Source organism: Artibeus jamaicensis, unplaced genomic scaffold (assembly GCF_021234435.1).
Source record: "Artibeus jamaicensis isolate MK-2021 breed Jamaican fruit bat unplaced genomic scaffold, CSHL_Jam_final contig_1028, whole genome shotgun sequence".
Taxonomy (NCBI): domain Eukaryota; kingdom Metazoa; phylum Chordata; class Mammalia; order Chiroptera; family Phyllostomidae; genus Artibeus; species Artibeus jamaicensis.
Window position 1 is genome coordinate 2,235,267 of NW_026521201.1, and position 19,621 is coordinate 2,254,887.

A 19,621-nucleotide genomic window follows, 5' to 3' on the forward strand; every position below is an offset into this window, starting at 1 on the left:
TGTAATCAAAGTTAAACAAGAAATGGTTTTTTGAACTCTTAAACCCAGGAAATGAGCCTGCCAATCGCTGTATCTGAGAGATAGCATCTTGGCAGCCTGGGCAACAGTGTTCCGACAAACATATAATGGCCCCCACTCTCATATCTATAAGAAAGTCTTTAAGATTATTAGAAATTCTTGAAAAAGCAGAAATACGTGTGCCTGCAGAAGTCCTAATGTCTCTAACTACGATTCGGTGAAGGTTGACACCACCCTGCACCCATCTCTTTTTCCCCTAGGAGTTACTGTTGGGGGGGTAACCATGTTCAATCAAATATTTACATAGAGCAGAGCCCTCCCCATCTCCAGCGAGAATTTCTTGGCCACACGCTCCCTTCAGCACGGTGGCTCCCCCAGCACGTCCCAGCCCCTGGTGTTGCATTTACTTTGTCCTTTCAGAAGATCCATTATCCCCATAATTAAACAACCCACTGTCCCGATTAAGTCATTGTCTGTTACTTCAATTACATCCCTTCATTCATTAAGTCCTGATGTTTGCACTTCAACAATCTTGTTTTTAATACTTCTATCATTTGTGGAGAAACAGTGAAGTTAATTAACAATTCTTGCCCCCACCCCCGCTTCTTCCTCTCCACCAAAGTGCAGATCATTTCCATTATGACTTGTGATAATAGTGAAACCATTGCTAACTTCATAGTTATAGTTTTGAGCTTCCTGATCAAAGAAGTGAAACCATTTTTTATAGTCATTTTAGGTAAGTCATTCCCGGGTTGATGGCAAGCAGTGGAAAATGAAAAATTAAAGTTAAGTGAGCGCCTTAAATGACTTTCCTCTTCGTACCTTTCTCACACCCATAATCATGGAATTTAGAAAATGACTTAGTTACCAAAATGTAAGAGTATTTAATTTTCTTCTTTATGGTTCAAATGTGATTCTATTATCTCATTGTTAAGGAGCCTTGTTCATACTTCTACCCCTCAGAGAATGGTAACTTTTATAGCAAAGCACGATGGAAGATAAAAGACATTTTTTCTATTTGTTTTTTCTTTCGTTGTGGAAGTCAGCATTCCATCTGAAGTTACTATTACCTAGAGCAGGGATCAGCAAACAACAGCCTATGGGCCAGACATGGCCCTGCTGTCTGTTGTTATAAAGTTTTATTGGAACCGAACCGTGTCCATTGATTTACTATCGTCTGTGGCTGTTCCTGCTACAACTGGAGAGTTGAGTGGTTGTAACAGGGACCATACAGGCTGCAGAATATTAAATATTTACCATCTGGCCTTTTACAGAAAGTTTGCCAGTCCTAATCTGGAGCTTGATGTAACAGAGGGAAACAACTAGCCCCGGCTCTTCCACCAGCCCCGAGCCTTGGCTGCTCCCCTCTCCCTCTGGGGACACAGCCACAGAGACGCCCTGCCACGCTCCGTGACTATGAAACTCAAAAGGCACTTGGCCAAAAACAAAAAAACTGTGAAAAACTCATGTTAACCTAAAATACTGAAACCAATCATTTGGGACTAAATCAGACAGATTCTCACTTGATTCTAGCATGAATAAATGTGAGCAAATACTAGCAAGTAGAGAAAATTTTATGTGAGAAACTGAAACTTAAGGATATTTTCTTCTTCAAAATGGAAAAGATCTTTCTCCCTTGTTGTTCTGTTGGACAAAGTACCTTGATTCAGGAAGCCTACAGTTCTCTGTCTTTGGTGGGGACAGGAGAAGCGGGAGAAAGTCCGGGCTGGCAGGCAAGAGCAGCGTCGGAGGGGCAGTCCCCGGGCTGCCGCCTCGGGCTGGAGAGAAAGCTCAGATCAGAGGCTTGTCTGAGCTAGCACTTCTAACTCTGAGCTCATGCTGCTTCTCCTGAACTTCTGGAAGTGGCTTTGGCGCTCACGCACTCTCTTCAGTCTTGTATAAAAACCAGACTTCCCTTGTGACCTTTATTTGCCTCTGAAATGAAATTATAAATACATTGTATAAGTTTTGCTTAATGAAAATAACTAATGGCCTAAGACCTTTTGTGATAAAGTTGCTGGTTTGTAACAAATTCTTTGAAATTACTTTCTAGGTATTAGAAGGTATTACAGAGAGGATGAAGCAACTCCCTGCCCTTATTAGCTAAGAATATGGTCGAGGAGTAAATAAGGTAGCTGAATCAGCCTTTCCCCCAAAGGTGTGGGGAAAGTGTGAAAAAATGTTTCTTCCCCCACTTGTGGTTCCTCCTCCCAGCCCTCTGCCGCTTTATTTTTCTGCCTCGATATCTGAAACCACCCCGTTGTGTGAAAGGCCACTGGGCAAAGCCACTAGTGGGCGGGGACTCTGGTTGCATGTCGGGGGGGGGGGGGGCTGTGTGGCTCAGTGCAGAAGAGGTGAGGTTTGGACTCTGACCTTCTTGGGTGTGAATCTGGGCTCTGCTACTTTACTCTCGGGCTATGTGACTTGGGCAAGTCACTCAACTCCTCTGAACCTATCTCCTCATCTAGAAACAGTCATGAGACCTAACCTCGTACATTTGTTATGAGATCAGGAAATAATTAAGACATCTAGCTGTCTTGCCCAGCACAGAGAAGGTGCTTATTATGCATAATAATTTTGTTTTTGTTTTTTGGTCTCAGCTGTTTTTCTTGTTAACTCTAAGGCCTGCTAAGCAGAAAGTATCTCCTCACCATTCTTTCTGGTTGGTTATTTATTGATGATGGGGGATGCAGTGAGTTGGTTAGCTGAATCCATTCTAACTAAAAGCTTATGCTACTATTCAAAATGTTGCCCATAACTCCTGTATCTGGGCACTTACAGCCTATGGCAGACAACATCCCACTGGACAGATGTGAATAAGAGAGCAGAATAATGAACCTGAACAACTCCCTCCCTAAGAGGCTGGTTTGTGACATGTTACGAAGGGCCCTCTCAGTCTGGTGTTTCTCTGGGTTCTGAGCCAAGTGTTTTCCAAACAGCCTTGCCCTTGTAATAATCCTTCTTTGTGGGAGGTATGTTCCTGAATCCATGAGGATATGATTCTGCTGCAAGAAACGGAAATACCTGTGGCTTAAGCAATTGACAAGCTTATTTCTCTCCCTCATGAAGTCCTCACTGCAGCACTGATGGGCCCCGCAACTAGGGCGTCCTTGTAGACCCAGGCTCCTCCTCTCTTACTGTCCTCAGGCCAGCTCGTGGTCTAAGGTGTTTGCTCACCCCCAGCCGTCCTCTGCATTCCAGCCACTAGGTCCTAAGCTGGGCTATAGAAAAGGGGGTGGATGGTCACAAGATATCTTTTAAGTTTCCCAGAGGCTGCCACAGAGCACATCCGCTTGATCTCATTGGCCAGAACTTCAGCGCATGACCATGCCCGGCAGCAGCAGAAGCTAGAAAAGGTCATCTTTATTCTGGGCAAATATGAGCTCCATAAAAATGCCTGTGGGGGCTCCAGATTGAGTGGGTTCGTGCTGGCTAAGGTAAGGAGGCGGAGCCCCCTCTGCCAGGCTGTCCCTGCCTGCCCCGTCTGCTCTGATAGCACTTACTGAGAACCTCAGGCACACTGGGACTGCCCTTCAGAAGTTTATTGCCTTTACTGGCCTTTTGGTTTCAAAGCAAAGAGTGTTGACATATCCTAGTTATGCCAATCACCAGCTCTGCAATCTTGGACATATTTCTAAACCTCTCTGTGCCCCATTTTCTTCAATCATTAGGTGAGGCTAATAATACTGCCCAGTTTATAGAGCTGTGGTGAGGATTAAAGGAATTAGCAAAGCATTTAAGGCAATTTTCATTATACGATAAGTGTTCGGTAGTGCTGGCTATTACTATTAGAAATCTAAAACCTTATTAGAAGAGAAGTGTTGTCTTTCACCTTTGGTTTCTATAAATAGTGCAGGCCTTCTCTGTCATATGGCAGGTGGTGGTTTTGGAAATGCAAGCAGGTTCTTCAAGTCCTCCAGGCTCCATTCTAGGCTTGCTGACCTAGTAGCCTAAATAAAAGATTGAAGTTTACTGTTCACCAGTTTAATTAGAACTGAAGCCAAGTATCTCCATGGTTCAGAGGCTTCCTTGTGTACTGCTACACATACAGCTTTTTTCCAGACCTAATTCAAATGTCTCTTCCTCCATGCAGCCTTCCCTGATTTCTCCCCCTTTGAAATCTCTCCATCAACCTAGAGGTAATAATTTCTCTGAACTTCTAAAATACTTCTTCTGTACCTACTATTTCTACCTGCTACTAGAATCCCTTGTGTGTAGCTCACAATTTTCGAATACTACCCAGGCGGTATCAGTGCCAGGTTGTCCTTCATATCACCTACAGCGCCCTGCACACAACAGATGCAGAGTAGATGAGTGTCAGTGAATGGATTTATCTACCACGGCGTCAACAAGGTGAGCTCTGTCAGTTGGGGTGTGTTGAGCTGTAAATAAGAGAAATCCAACTAATGTGCCTGCAGTAGGCAGAGTGTGGAATTTCATCCGAGAGCAGAACGTCTGGAGGTTGTAGCCCCGTGACTGGCCTCTCCACGCAGCAGTGTCAGGGCTCGGAGTCACCATCTCCAGGCTCCTTTAGGCCTTGCTCCTACTCATAAAATAGCTGCCACAGCTCTAAGCACTGCTGTCCCCTTTTGTTATGTCTCTTTGGTCAGACTGGGTCACATGACCAGTCCCTGGTGAAAGAGAAAAGAGTTGCCACCAGTCCTCTTTTCTAAGGTAGAGTCTGGGGTCAGTGTTGACACCTGGCTTCAGTGAGCAGGGGAGGAGGAGAGATGGCTGCTGATTGGACGGCCAACCACATCTGTTGCCCCAGGCTTTGCTGCTACTTTCATGCCAAGGAAACAGGGAGAGCCAGAGAAGTTTCTCTTAACAGAGAGGTAGATTTCTGGTCAAGAGACCAGTATATATTTGAGAGCACTTGAGCCTTTTATGAGTGTTGAAAATTAATTGCCATCTCATAGATTTGAACCATTGTTTATTTAAAACATTTTTATATTTTGAAAGACAGGATCACCGAGTGTTTAAGAGCACAGAGATAGAGTGGCTGCTTCACCGTTTTCTTGCTGGGTGACCTTGCACAATTTCCTTAACCTCTCTGTGCCTCAGTAAAATGAGAATAATGATAGACGATGTCATAACTTTGTTTCTGAGATTAATCTACATATAAAACACACATCATTTACAACAGCACTTGGCACACAAGAAGCACTCTTTAAGTTGCTATTATTACATGTTCTTAATCAGTAATCCTGTCACTCTTTTGAGATAGAAACAGTGAGAATTTTAAAGTCAGAGATGCTAGATGTCCGGCCCCTGCTCCCACACCTGGGAAGGTGCGGGCGAAGGGGGTGATGCCTACACTTAGGTGCCCAGCCCTCTTGACCTCCCCCTCTGATTCTCTGTCGGACACTTCCTGAAGGTGATAGGACTGCACCTATGGCCTCAAATAAACTGTGAATTAGACAGTTCTCTGAGAACAAGGACTGTCTTAAGGTCTCTTCTACTCCCAGCCCGTGACAGGAGGGAGGGCACAGGGCAGACTCTGGTCACCTGGGTCTTGCAGGGGAGCCGGAGTGTCGGCGGGCAGGAGCCGAGCAGGAGTCCGGCGGACGTGCGCCTCCCCGGAGGGCGGGGCGGGTGGTGCGGAGCGAGGGCCCCGCTCTGCAGGTCGGCTACACTTGCGCTTTAGGGAACCGCTGCTGAGCAGTAAGTGTTAACAGCGTGAAAAATGAATACAAATCAGCTTGTCTGAATTTACTCTCAGAATCCCCTGTGGACTCTACAGAATGTCATTTTACCTTTTTCCCTCCCACCTGGCTGTGGAGGCAGCGGCGGATTTACATTATTTTACATCCAGTTAAGATTTTCTTTTCCTTTGGTTATGTTTTTAAGAAGAATATTTATTTCCCATAAAGACGTGCTTTTGTTAACAACAATAGTGCCCTTTAGGCAGCCACACGATGCTATTTCACAAATACCTATGAAACTGCTCACCAGTCTGGGGCTGCTGGAGCTCTGATTGCAGGTGCTCCATGTTCGTCTCTGCATTCAAAGGCCTGTGAGACAGTTCAACCAAGTCGCCCCTGGTCAGGAGGCCGCCTGGTGGAGGGCTGTGGGGGACACGGGCAAGTCCGCTCAGGCCTGAGTGGGCAGGGCTCTTGTTTACCTTCTCATCCTCTCCCGAGCCTCTTCTGTGCTGGGATCTAGCTTAGGACTTCACTTATGTAAGACAGGGGTCCTGGGCATCTGCAGGTGGGACCAGAAAGTGTGAGGCTAGGACCAGGCAGGGGGCGGAGGGGCCCGTCACTGACTGCCTCGCGGCCCCAGCTCCTGGCTCTGCCACCTGGGAGCTGTGTTTCTGGCACAAGTTACTTGGCCCCTCAATGCCTCAGGTTCCTCACTCTAAAATGGGGGTGATAATTATATAACCATCTTCCCAAGGATATTGAGAAGATTTAAAAAACCATGCCTTGAACTGCATTTGGCCTGTTGTCTGGCCCCAGAGGTCTCAGTAAATGCTACTAAGAAAGGAGGCAAGAGAGCAGACTTCGGCATGAAGCTTCACCACCTTGGTTTCTTTCAGACAGTCTGCCCAGAAGCCAGCTGCCCTTCTTGTCCAGAGTTCCCGGCATTCTCTCTGGTCCAGCATTTCAGGCTTTGTGAGCAGTCTGCGTACCTTCCAGGGATGGTGGGGATGCGGGTGGGGGCGGGGAACTGGCTCAAACACAAATGTGCTCTGAGCGCAGACACGGGAGCAGCTGTGGGAAACTCACAGGGCAGACTGAGAGCACAGCTGGACCTCAGAGTTCAGGTTCCACTGATTCAGAGTTGCTTTTTGTTTTTATTTATCTTTGGAGGGGAAGGGAAGGAGAGGGGGAGAGAAATATCAATGTATGGTTGCCTCTCATGCATCCCCTGCTGGGAACTGGCCTGCAATCCAGGCATGTGCCCTGACTGGGAATCGAACTGTGATTGTTTCAGGATTGTTGGTTCTCAGGCCTGCGCGCAGTCCACCGAGCTACACCAGCCAGAGCTGATTCAGAGTTTTAATCATTTGGTTAGCACCAGACCAAAGTGTTCTCTTGCATCATTGGAAACAGGATTGTAGGGGCAAGATTTAAAGGCAGTGAAGAGAAGACACACCCCCGAGAACCTCTCCAGAGTTCAGAAGCCCTTCCTGTGTCACTGATCCGTAAATCGTATCCTTCCGAGCACTCAGGAGCCAGACGCTTTTCCAAGTGTCTCCTGGCTAATTCAGGTCGTCATCACAGGAACCCTGGGAAGCAGTTACCGCTATTATTCCCACTTTGCAGGCGAGAAAGCTAAGCAACAGAGAGGTGACCCAGCTGGTTAGGGGTGGGGTGGGGCTGAACCCGGGAGTCTGACCAGAGGGCGGTCGTTCCGCCCATTTGTTTGCTGGCAGGTGCTCCCTCCTCGACGATGCTCAGCACGCCCCAGTCCCCTCCGCTCCAGCCAGCTCGGTCTCTGTTTCCTAACGTCAATACTAACAGTAATAATAATTACTATAAGCTGTGTGAATTAATGGCATTGCTGTTGTTATCATCTGGCCCTTCCCAGCAGCCGGCCCCGTGTCCGGCCTCTGCCGCCTCTGCCGGACGAGAAGGCAGGTGCTGTTGTGACCACTTTAAGTCCTTAATCCTGAGGATCCCCGTTCTTCACATTATTTACGTTTTCAAATGTTTTAACATTTTCACTCATCGTTTTGCATTCCCTCATCACAGCCAGGCTCACAAACATAAAGTGATTGTGCATTTCACACCGTACCCAGGTGCTATGCTAATCACAAAATACTCGTAGCGCATCTGTGACTCAGTTCCCCCAAGGACCCATAGCAGTCAACGTGGTTGTTTTAGGTGTGTTCACCTGTACTTACACAAAGGAGGTCTGAGATTGCTCTTAAATTCGCTCTGAAATGTTCCCTCATTCAGTGTTTTCACACATTCACCACGGCCACACTTCCCCCACCCGCCTGATTTCTGGGCCTCCTGCACTGGGAGATGTTAACTGACAAAACGTTAAGTAATGGCCCTGGAATGTAAAGTAATTAATGCCAGGGTAGTAGTAGCACAGGGTGGGGGTCTCAGTGTTTTAATGAGGGCTCCCAAAACCAGCTGAGGGAAGGTGTTGGAAGCAGAGGGGGAGATGAATGTTACCATAATTAATGCTGCATGTTAAAAATGCCTATTAAAAAAAGTGGCCTCTTCTGCCTGATCAACACACGGACCCTGTAACCTTTCCTGTCACCTGGAACTTCACTGTGGGACTCTGTGGTTCTATTAACCAAAAAGATAATCACCAGTCTGCCCTCACTTACTGTGGAACCTTTCCAAGTTTGGGGAGTTTTGTTTTTTTTTTTTTTAGGATGAAATTAGAAATCACCATTTTTAGGAAATTTATGAGTGTATATATTTTACTCTCAGATATATGTATTCAATGCTAGCTCTGTAATGAGAGTTTTAACTTTCTGATTTTCTTTCCATTATCCCTGAAGAGAATGGATTATGGCAAAAAGATTAAAGTAGCGTAATGCAACGCAGTTTGCTAATGCCTGTGTTAGTGGGACTCACCAAGGTCTGTGTCTTTTATGAACGCCTTTCAGATTGTGATTATCTAATAGACTTGGAAACCTGTTTATATTCTTGCAGGCATTAAACGTCATCTTTGAAAAAATCCCAGAAAACGACAGTGCAGATGTCTGTCGGAATATTTCAGTCAATGTTCTTGATTGTGATACTATAGGCCAAGCCAAAGAAAAGATTTTCCAAGCATTCCTCAGCAAAAATGGCTCTCCTTATGGACTTCAGCTGAATGAAATTTGTCTTGGTAAGGCGCTGCCCGAGCTGTTTTGTCCCAGTCCCCAGAGGAGCACCCCTGCTACCCGCTTCCCCCCCTCCCTGCCCCCAGCACAGAAGCTTCCATCCAGGGACGCTCATCGGGCCTGTTGCTCCCAGAGGGCACGGCTAGTCCCAGAGAGACTGCACTGCTCTGCCGAGAGCATCATGATTCTTCCTAGGAGGCATAATTCTTCAAAGACACTGGTTTTCTTAATACTATGTTTGTAAATCACAGTGAGATTTCATACCCTGAGACCGAAGGATTCACCTCGCATCAAGAAATACAAAGAGGTGTAAACCCGTGCCCTCTGTGTGTGTCGTGTTTCACATTGGCATTGGATTTGTTTGTTGTGATACCCAGTGTGTCATTAGCGGGTGGCTTAGCCTCTTGGTGGTAACGCCAGCATGCTGGAAAGGCCATCCTCCTCTCTGCTAATCTCATCCTGCACTAAGTATATCCTCCACCCTCCCCCAACAGGAAGCGGCATCTGCTCGGAATTCATTTTCGGGCACTATTGGTGTACTGCAAAGGAGAGCATATGCGTGAGCCAACTAACACGGCTCCACTTCACTCAAATGTTCATCAGCACTTTACAGTTGATCTGCACACAGCCCGCGCAGGAGAGCGTCATGGGATTTTGTAGCAGATAATGGGACAGGAAGGAGAGTAGACTCAATTCAGTGACAGACAGCGTAACGAGGTTCATCTCCCCTCGTGTACAGTTCTAGCCTCCACTGAGCAGGCAATTAAAATCACCTCACCCCACCCTCCTGGTCAGACCTCATGCTTAAGCCTGCCTCTCATGACGAGTGGCTCTGACTGCAGAGCAGATAGACACACGGAGCCAAGAACCACAGGACGAACAGCCTGGTGGCCTCAGTCCTGCCACTGCCGAGTCAGTAGTAGGGTCCTCTCACCAATCCCAGCTTTGTGCCCATCAGGTGCTCCTGGCCTCCTGATGTAGGAAGGCAGGAGCAGGACAGGCCAGCTAGAAGCTTCGCGCTGTACTCTGCTGGGAAATGGGACACAGCGTCCCAGCTGTGAGAGCTGCTGCACACCTGCTGATCTTCCAAACTACCTCCAAGGCTTGCCTCAGACGGCGAAGGCAAAGCCCTGGAAACCAGCCATTAAGTTGTATCTAGTACCAGAAGCAGCTATGCTCAGACCCCTGATGCAGAGGCTCACAGGCTCAGATGCTCAAGGAGGCAGGAACTATCATAACCAAGGAGTCTGGGCCTGCGTGGGACAACAGGAGATGATGGGGCCCAACTGAACTGGGAAAAGACGCACCACCTAAGAGGCCAGTGTTACTGAGCTTTAGCCGATGGTAGGCCTGTATGGTCCGTGTTGCCAGATGATACAGTTTTTTTAAAAGAGAAAGCAGAAGTGCAAATTTTTGGAACATGCTATGTTCCAGTCATTGAATGTTGGTGCAGAATTGACACTAAAATAATAAATAAAACACGGTGCAGGGGCACAAAAAGAGAACGCACACATCTGTGGGCCACATTCCAACCCTCGGCACAGGCTGGCGACCTCTGTGAAGGAGCTGGAACCCTGTGCTTTGGGGCATTGGCCCACCAGTGTCTCCTACCCAGGAACCTGCAGAGAGTAGCTCGCAGCATGCCTGATCGTGAACACAAAGGCCACGCGTGTGAGCGTACAGGTTTGCTTGGGAATTTCTGAAGAACTAGTCCCTCTGAGGAGGCCTTATTCTGTCTTTATCCACCTTCACTTCCAGGCTGAGCCACAGAATAAAAGCTTCAGGAAAAAGTGGTCTGAAAAGTGAAGCCCTGACCATAAAAACAGAAACAAAACAAAACTCAGGCTGCTGGCCTGGCTGATAGGTTGCTAAATGTTCCAACAAATATTTACCACTCCATTTACATTTAATCGATTTATGAGTGATATTTGCAAAAGTGACAGGGTAGCATTTAAAATTTCTCATTGCAATTTTAAAGCAACTGAAGTGCTCTTTTTTTCTCCAGAGCTTCAGGTGGGCACACGGCAGAAGGAACTCCTGGATATTGACAGCTCCTCTGTGATTCTCGAAGACGGCATAACCAAGCTTAACACCATCGGCCACTATGAGGTAAGAAGGAGGCTTAGCCCCCAACGTCCCCTCCCTCAGCCCCAGCCCTAACTGGACAAGGTCATCCTGGTACCTCGTAAATTCTTTTTAAAAATTCCAGGACTCCCAGCCATTTTCTAGAACAGTTTGCAGATTGCCTTTCTCTGGGGCAGAAGTTTCCCTTAGTCGCTCGTTTGGAGGAGCCCGTGGTTCACTGTCTCTCGTGGTTCCCCTCTCCAACAGCTCCGATTTTCATGTGCGCCCATTGCTCTCCATCCTGCAGTTTAGGTGGGAAAGTCCCCATTATAAGATTCTCTGGCCTCTCAAAACTCATTTCTCAGCAAAGCCCTAGAAGAGTTACCATTTAGCTTGATGCTGAATAAAGCCTGTAAGAGTCTCAGGGCTCACCACTGTCCCGTGTTCACGGCAGACCACACCTTTCAGTGGGCTCCTTTTTTCTGAAGGGGGTCTACATTTCCTGTTTGTGATATTCAGCCCTACCTCCTTTGGCCCCTGACCCACATGCTGGGTGAGTGGCAGTGTGGGTGAGGGGTGGGGGTGGCCACTCAGAGATCTGAGAACCCTGCAGAGAATAAGAGAGAAGGCAGGGAAGGACCCTGAACACGCTGGGATAATGGTAGTCATTCGGGAATATTATCCAAATCTTTGTCAAATACCTACTATGTGCTAAGAGCTGGGGATGCTTATGAAAAGAAGAGAGCCTAGGCCCTGCCCTCACAGAAGCTACAGCCCAGGGGAACTGATGGAGAAGGGAGGAAGAGATGAGTAATGAGGCAACACCGTACAGAGGACTAGTGCTATGGCTCAGAGAATCTGGGGAGGCTTCCTGGAGAAAGCTACAACTAAGCCAAGACCTAAACTTACCCAGGGTGAGGTGGGGTGCCAGCACACCCAGCAGAGATGGGGGAACATGTGTTTTTCCAAAAAATACTTCAGCTACAATTTGAGTGGGGCGGGGGTGGCAGAGGGATAATAATAGTCAGCTTTCTGGAGCCCTCACTCTGCGCTGCACGCTGACCTTAGCATTTCTCCTTATCTCGGCTCATTCTGTCTTCTAGCAGCTCTATGAATTGGCACTGTTATTAACCCACTTTATAGGTGGTACAGTGAGGCTCAAGGAAGTTTATTACTAACAGCAGCTGACAGAGTGAAGATTTTAATCCAGGAAGCTGGGCCCCATGAACCTGCGGCTTCACCAGTATACACCGCAACTCCTCAAGGGGAAGCCAGAGAAGTGGGGGCAGAGGGCAGAAGAGGGGTGCAGATCATGCAGGCCCGGTCAGCTTCCTCAGGGGCTCAGATTTCATCTCAAGAACAGTGGGAAGCCACTGGGGAATCTTAAGCAGGGGAGATTTGTGTTTCAGAGGTGACGGTGGCTGTGTGGAGGGCACAGACGGAAGGGGTGCAAACCTGGCAGTGGGGAGACCCTGCAGACGCTGCCATCAGGGGAACCGCAGGCGAGGGGTGGTGCCGACCAGAAAGGGCACCGTGGCTCTGGAGACAGACGCAGGGAGAGGGGTTCAGGGGTGGGTGGGAGGCGGACACCACGAGCCGCGTGGGTGGGAGAGAGCCCAGGGAAGGGACAGGTCGGGGTGGCACCCAGGGATGGCAGGGCAGATACATAGGTGCAGGCGTTCTTCCAGAGACGGAGAAGACAGGAGGAGCAGCTTCCAGGCCACTTGGAGGGTCAGTGGCACCCCTGTTTCATGGCTGTCAAGCCCCAGGGAGACATGTCTGCACCAGGAAGGCCACTGGCCCCTGCCGGGCACCCCCTCAGCCAGGAGGAAGGGGAGACTGTCCCTCAAGCACAGCTTTCTGGACAACAGCCAGGAGCAAAGAGCACCTCAGCCTTAGGCTCGGCTGAGTTGGCTTCTCACCCAGTCTGGAAACAGCTGCTGTGGGCGGCAGCTGGGCGGGCGCTGCCCCTGCAGCCTTTGCTGGAGGCTCCTCGCAAAGAAGGCTGTGGATTGACAGCTTGCTCTGGCGCTCACCCTCGGGCAGCTCAGACTTCCAGCCCTGGAATCATCTTGCCAAGGGAGCTGTTGTTCTTAGTTTTGGAGATTATAGACCGCCCCTGGGGAACTTTCTGAAAATTCAGTAGTATTCCTCTTGCTGGGCCACACTGGGAAAAGCAGTATTCTAAGGCAGGGTGTCAAACTCATTTTCACCAGGGGCCACATCAGCCTTGAGGTTGCCTTCAAAGGGCCAAATGTAATTTTGGGACTGTATAAACATAACTACTCTAACAGTTAAGCAAGAGCTTGGGGCTGCCACTGGGTAGAAACAAGGTGCGGGCTGGATAAAACAAGGTAGAGGGCCGGATTCGGCCTGCGGGCCTTGTGTTTGCCACCTGTGCTCTAAGGAATTTAGTGGAGAGATGGACATTAGAGCAGGTGGAAGTGCTTAGAGAGGAGCTTATTGCGGCATCAGTTTGAAGTTCAGGTTGCAGACCCCCAGCCACTTCCTCCTCCTGGTAGCCAACTTGTATCAGCAAGTTTGGAAGGAGCACAGCCCTCCTTTGGTGCTTTCGGCTCAGGTGCTTGCCACGCTCAGCTGTGTGAAGAAAGCTGGGCACCCTGGTCAGGTTTCTTAGTGTCCCCTGGCAACTCTGTGGCATGGGGTGGGCCCCAAAGGAAGGAAGGAGCTGGTGGATTATCTACCACCTCCATTAAGGGGAGACAGGGCAAGCAACCCCAGCAGGGAAAATGAGGGCCCACCACAACTGTCTGCAAGGCGGGGAAGGCTGTCGAGAGAGAGAGAGAAAGAAAGAGAGAGAGAGAGAGAGAGAGAGAGAGAACATCAGTGTGCGCTGGAGATGTCCGCCGTGCTAGACACCTCTCTGCTGGGGGATGATAATGAAATTAATCCAGCCTGTAGTCACTTCCCATCCAAATGATTTATTGGCCTCATACCCTAGCATTACCACATGGTGGTAATAAATGACAAGACTAGGATGCAAGGGTTTAAAGGATTCTCCTTATATTTACAAAGCTAAGCTATAAGACAAAAACAAAAAAACAAAAAACAGGGAGTTTGAAGGAAATGGGGAGGTCCCTGGGCCCCATGAGTCCTATACCTGGACCATCTCGAATACTCTGTTTTCCAAACACTGCTCAGAAGAAAGTAGCCACCACTCTCTGCCACCTCAATCCATACCTGGTTCCGTGGCACATGGCAGTTTCCACATTGGGAGTAGTTTGACAGGGCCAGGCTGAAACCTGCTTTTGCCCTTTCGTTAGAGAACAGTTTCCTCCTGAGTGTTTGCATCTCCCTCCGGAGAGACAAGATGCTAAGTATCACTCATATTCATTTACTCAAGTGCCCTAGTTTGAATCACTATAAGTGCTTGAAAGCAGAAAAAACCTGTATTTTATTGAAAAATGGGGTCTAACTCAAGAATTTTAAGTGATTCAGCAGCATCCTCCTCCTCCAATTAGCACTAATTCGTGAGGTTTTAAAAGTTAATCTTTAGTGCCAGGCCAGTTCCTCCTAGCACCCAAACACAGCCCCCGTTGTAGGGTGTGAGTCTGTCCTTGTCTCCTCACTCTGTCCTTGGGGCACACAGAGTGGAGCTGGTCTGCTTTGAATGTGTTACTGTCCATTGAAGAGCAGGTTTCTACAGGGAATCAGGGAGCACAGCAAAAATATAGCATCTCATGGGCCAGGTACAGGTGGCCTCCAGAGCTCTGAACTGCTGGCAGCGCCCTGTCACCTACAGGATGGTGGCACGCTTGCCAACCCTGGGCATTGGCACGGTAGCTTTCCATGATGATAACACAGCAGCCCGTGCCCAGCACTGGTCACATGCGTGAGCCCAATTCATGCTCACAACCAGTTCCATCAGATGAACACAGAGGAGGGCGGCTTTCTGCTCTGGTCTCATTCTGTTCTGTGCAGACAGTGGAGTAAAGCTGGTGTCTTTAAACACATAAAACCAAAGGCATCTGTCTCCCTATAATTAAGTCCTCCTGCGTGCTTCTGTGACTGGCTGTTGCAGTGTACGTGATGGCTGTGAGGGGAACGTGGTGTGTTCTGGGGCTGTGTGGATGTGTTGGGGCTGGGGGGTGGTTTTTCAGGGTCCAGGCCTTTCTTCCCCTCATCTCCCCCGCCCCCTGTGACCTTTTACTGGCCCGAGTTATTGCACCCACAGCCTGCTGTGGAGTGGTGTTAAGTGTGTAGGGCAGGTGTTGGATCTGGCAGGAAGCGTTCTCTACAGATCGCACTTCTCACTCTGAGCTGTGAAGTTTTGAAGGGCAGCTAACCGTTGTGTTGCTGAAGAGTGTGCCTTATAGCAGGTGAAGTGGTCAGTGCTAATGTCAAAGCTGTCATTCGAAGGACATTTAGAGCCCATAGGAATGTCCCCAAGGGCCTGCTGAGTAAAAGTAAGTGGTCCTTCCATACAGGTGTGTCGTGTATGGCACTAGAATGAAGGCATTGCACTGTCTCCAAAGATTTCTTACAGAATGAAGGACTCAGATGCTTATTTAACAAATGTGTGGAGTGCTTGTGTACCGAGCACTGTTCTAGGCACTGTGACAGTGACTCCTTCAGCCCTCCTTGTAGCCCTGTGAGGTACATGCCCTCGTCATTCCTATCCTAAGGCACAGGGAGGCTGAGAAATTTGTCCACGGTCACACAGCTCTCCTCACTGACGTCCCAAGGCCAGAAGCAGATAGCAAAGGCATTGCATCAGGGCCGGAGGGACACCTTTGCTCAGAACCAGGCTTGCAGCCCGTGCTCCCGGCCTCCGAGCAGCCTGGCTGCAGGGCTGGGGCCAGTTTAGGAGAACGCTTGGTAGTTACCTTCTCTGATGTCGCATTCAAAAGTAATTTGGGTAATTTCAGATCTTATGATGGCTGTAATGTCTGTGAGTTTATCAAAATACTTCCTTATTTCTAATCCTACTATAACATCACTCCTTGAAGATGATGCTAGTTACCTTCATCAGAAGGGAGGTCTCTTTCAGGCATCCGAGATCTGACAGACAACCCCAGCCCAAAAAGAACATGGGGTACACTTAGCTTCCCAATTTCACACTCACCACTGGAGGCCAGACTGCCTCCCAGAGGACAGGCTGAGCTTTCTCCCTCACAGTCCTCAGGGAGTTTGCTGACCGGCCCAGGGCTAAGTCCAAGTACACAAGAAGGAAGCAATTTCAGTGTCTTCAAGAATCCTTTAGAGCGCAGGCCTGGCTGTCCAGGACTGTGCGTGTGATTCGATGTGTCTGTTGAGAATGCTCTGAAGAGCTGGGCCCCCATCACTGAAGAACTGAGCAAGGTCACCCTGTTGGCCCTGAGAAGGATCCCCATTTCCTCTGCCTCCAGCCTTGGGGTGTCAGCCAGAGAGCGAAGGCGGAAGACGGGGCGAGTGGTATTGACATGTGGCTGCTGACACAATGCTAGTAGAAAAGAACTGTTTTTACATAATAACCGTTTTCAGAATGAGAGAAACCAGCAAGGGCTTCTACATGGTGATTTATGTTGATTATTGTGTTTTCATATCTTTTAAGGAAAAAATATTTCAGTCTTTATTCATAATTAAATATGACTATTTTTCATAATTTTCATAAAATTTTAGGCTGAAATTTCAGCTTTCCTTTTAGGCTAAATTGATGATATCATCAATATTTGATCATATTTACCTATCAAAATGACAGTTTCATAATATTAAATATAAGTTCAACCTTATAGTGCTAGAAAATCCATTTTTATGGAATTATCTTCAACTCGGGCCATAAAGTTAGTATTTTAGCACAAAGAAATCTCACCTTCACTTGCAAATGGTTGGGAGGATGTGCAGCTGCTGCTTATTTCAAGACCTGCATTGTCGACGGGTGTGCGTGTCTCCCGTTCGATGGCGGGAAAGTGCACACTCGTCTCCGCAGCATTCCAGCAGGGGCCAGGCCTTGTCGTCACATCCCATCCCGGAGCTCTGCAAGACTGGAAGGAATTTAATTTGAAATTGCCGTGTGGACCAGTTCTGCTCTGGGCCGGAGGAGTATTCCTGCCTTCGATCCACCCAGTGACATTAATCTTTCTTTGATTTAATTTGGTTTTCATTCCTCAAGTGGGCGCCCAGAGGATGCTCCCCGCCTCACAGGAGCACAGGAGGATTGATGAGTCACTTTTAGGAACACATTTGGAGCTCCTCTGGTAGAACAAACAGCATTATATTTTTAACACTTTGGATTCTGTGACACTCTTCAAAAAGACGTTTCTGTCCTTAACTTGGTAGCAACTGACTTGTGCGAAGTACAAAATGAAGCTCACCCCACCCCCAAACATCTGTAAATATACTAGTTTTGTGTCCGTGCAATGAGGTTGGAGTATCACACGGGGGAAAATGCTGCAGCCCTACAGCAGCTGCGAGAGTTGGAAATGCACTCACACATACCCCTGCTCAGAAACACACAACTCATCTGCTAATGAAATGCTTTTACACTTGCTCTCGGGAGATAATTTCAAAGTAAAATTTCCCTGGGACAAGCCGCGCCTGCGCGCTCTCCGTGCCTGCGCACAGCACCGGCCGTGGGTCGGTGCCAGCTCCGGGAGAGACATCTGAACCTTGGCAGCGCTCCTTATCAGAGGGCCCATCCGTGGTGTTTGTGATTATAGAGTACGGGTGCTCGCTTCTGGCAAAACAAAGCATCTGACAGTAGCAGTATTGGCCCAACACTCGACGGGATCCATTTGGGATTCATTCTTTGACAATTACCCAGAATGAATCGCAGCTTCCTTTCATAAAAAGATATTTATTGGCTTAGAAACAGATCATATCCAGCTCTTCGTGGGGAAGAATTTTGTAACTATGTTCTAACATTCTCATAAAACCCAGAGTTGGAGGGTTGCTAAGGGGGAGCCTGCACACAGTGTTCAATTGCATCAAATATGGAGGAAAATTGAAAAGTCAGCCAGAAAAGCGATGCATGGCTCAAGGGGAAAGGAGAGGAGGTTTGGTAATAGCAGAGTCAAAGAGCCCAGTAAAAGTTCAGAGCCTCGCTCAAGACACTTTACAGAGGGCTGATGGCCGCAGCCCACCCCTGCCTAGACCCCCCCTCCCCACAAGATGTCATGAACACCAGCAAGTAGTTGGAGGCCTGTGGCCCCAGTTCAGCAGCTGGCTGGACACAGCTGGCAGGACGGCTGTGCTCTGGGGCCTCTTCAGGGCTGGCTCCCGCTGTGTTCCTTCCTCTGTGGGTGCAGCCTGAAGGGGCTTTTAGGCCTTAATCCTCTGTGCTTGCTAAGGAGGTTTGTACGTACTGATAGCCAACATGCAGCAGGCCAGAAGAGAAATCTAAGTTTCTACTTTTTTGCAAACTGGGGAAGGCCAGATCCAAATTAGTATTAGAAAACAGCCTTAGAGCTTTAGGGTGGTGGGAACAGCATAATCCCAGAATGAAGGTGAGGATTTCTGTACCCGTGATCTGCCTCTTCTTTTTGGGGAGCAGCACCTCAATGCAGTTTGCTTCTCCCAAGGATGGAGACCTGCCACTGCATCTTAGCCTTCAGCTCCCCTGGGCAGGGTGGGGAGGCTGCACTGGAAGGCCTGGCTCTGGCTTTCCCTGTCCCAAAGGCCTCAGGTGAGAACTCTTGTCTTTATCTCCAAAAGAGACTCCACACAGGCATTGCAATAGTGTGTCAGGGTGGGAAAAGCATTTATTTGTCAAACGTGTACATTTTAAACCTGTGGCAATTCTTTAACAGTTCTATTGAGATATAGTTTATATACCATAAAAGATCACCTTTTCAAAAGTATACAATTCAGAGGTTTTTGGTGTACTTACCGAGCTCTGACAGTAGGCGGCGGTGTAGCTCACCACTGCCTACTGTCAGAACATCTTCATCGCCCCAAGAAGAAGCCTCAACCTCATTAGCAGTCACCACCACCCCGGCCCCCGCTCCTCCGACCTCTGCTGTAGGCAGTTAGCAGTCTCCTTTCCATCTGTAGAAATCTGCCTGTTCAGGACATTTTTCATACACGGGATCGCGCCATCTGTGGTTTTTGTGTCTGTCTTCTCTCATTTAGCATGTGTGAGTACTCCTTTCCTTCTAGTGTATGGCAGTTCTTTGTAGTGTGTTCATGCAATGGAATAATACACAGTAATTAAAAAGGGACAAAGTACTGGGAGCAGCAACAACTTGGATACACATCACAGACCTTAGTATCGACCCTAAGAAGCTAGACACAAGAATATATACTGATGACTCCATTTACCTGACATTCAAGAACAGATACAACTAACAGTGGTGGAAGCCCAAAAAGGAAGGGGTAGTTATAGACTGGAAAGGGATTGTGGAAGTACTTCTCAGGACCTTGAAATACAGTTTTATGTCTTGATATGGGTGGTAGCTACACAGGTATGTAGTTTGGTGAACATTCATTGAGCTGCACAGTTTATATCAGTGAATGTTAAGTACCTTCCTTTAAAAATTAAATTTTTATTTAAAAATGTATGCAATTTTTATGATTTTACAAACTGCCTTTTCAAAATTCATACACCTGCAAGTGTACTGCTGATGAGTTGGAACTCCTGTAGCTTCCACTCAAGCCAGGAAGTAGGACACTCCACTAGGGCCGCCAGAAGCCCCCGCCCTCCTGATCAGCACCCCTGCTCCCTTCTCCAAACCTCTGGCACTGTAGTCCTGACTGGTTTTTTAGTTTTACGTGAATGAAATCACACAGTATGCATTCCTCTGT

General features: G+C 48.1%; 1 protein-coding gene across 1 annotated transcript in view; it reads left to right on the top strand.

Moving 5' to 3' along the window:
• PLXNC1 (plexin C1) overlaps positions 1–19,621 on the top strand; it is a 150,353-nt gene that overhangs the window by 117,358 nt on the left and 13,374 nt on the right. Inside the window, exons 22-23 of the mRNA XM_037141912.2 lie at positions 8,643–8,820; positions 10,821–10,924. Coding sequence (XP_036997807.2) covers positions 8,643–8,820; positions 10,821–10,924 — 282 coding nt within the window. The remainder of the gene's footprint in view (positions 1–8,642; positions 8,821–10,820; positions 10,925–19,621) is intronic.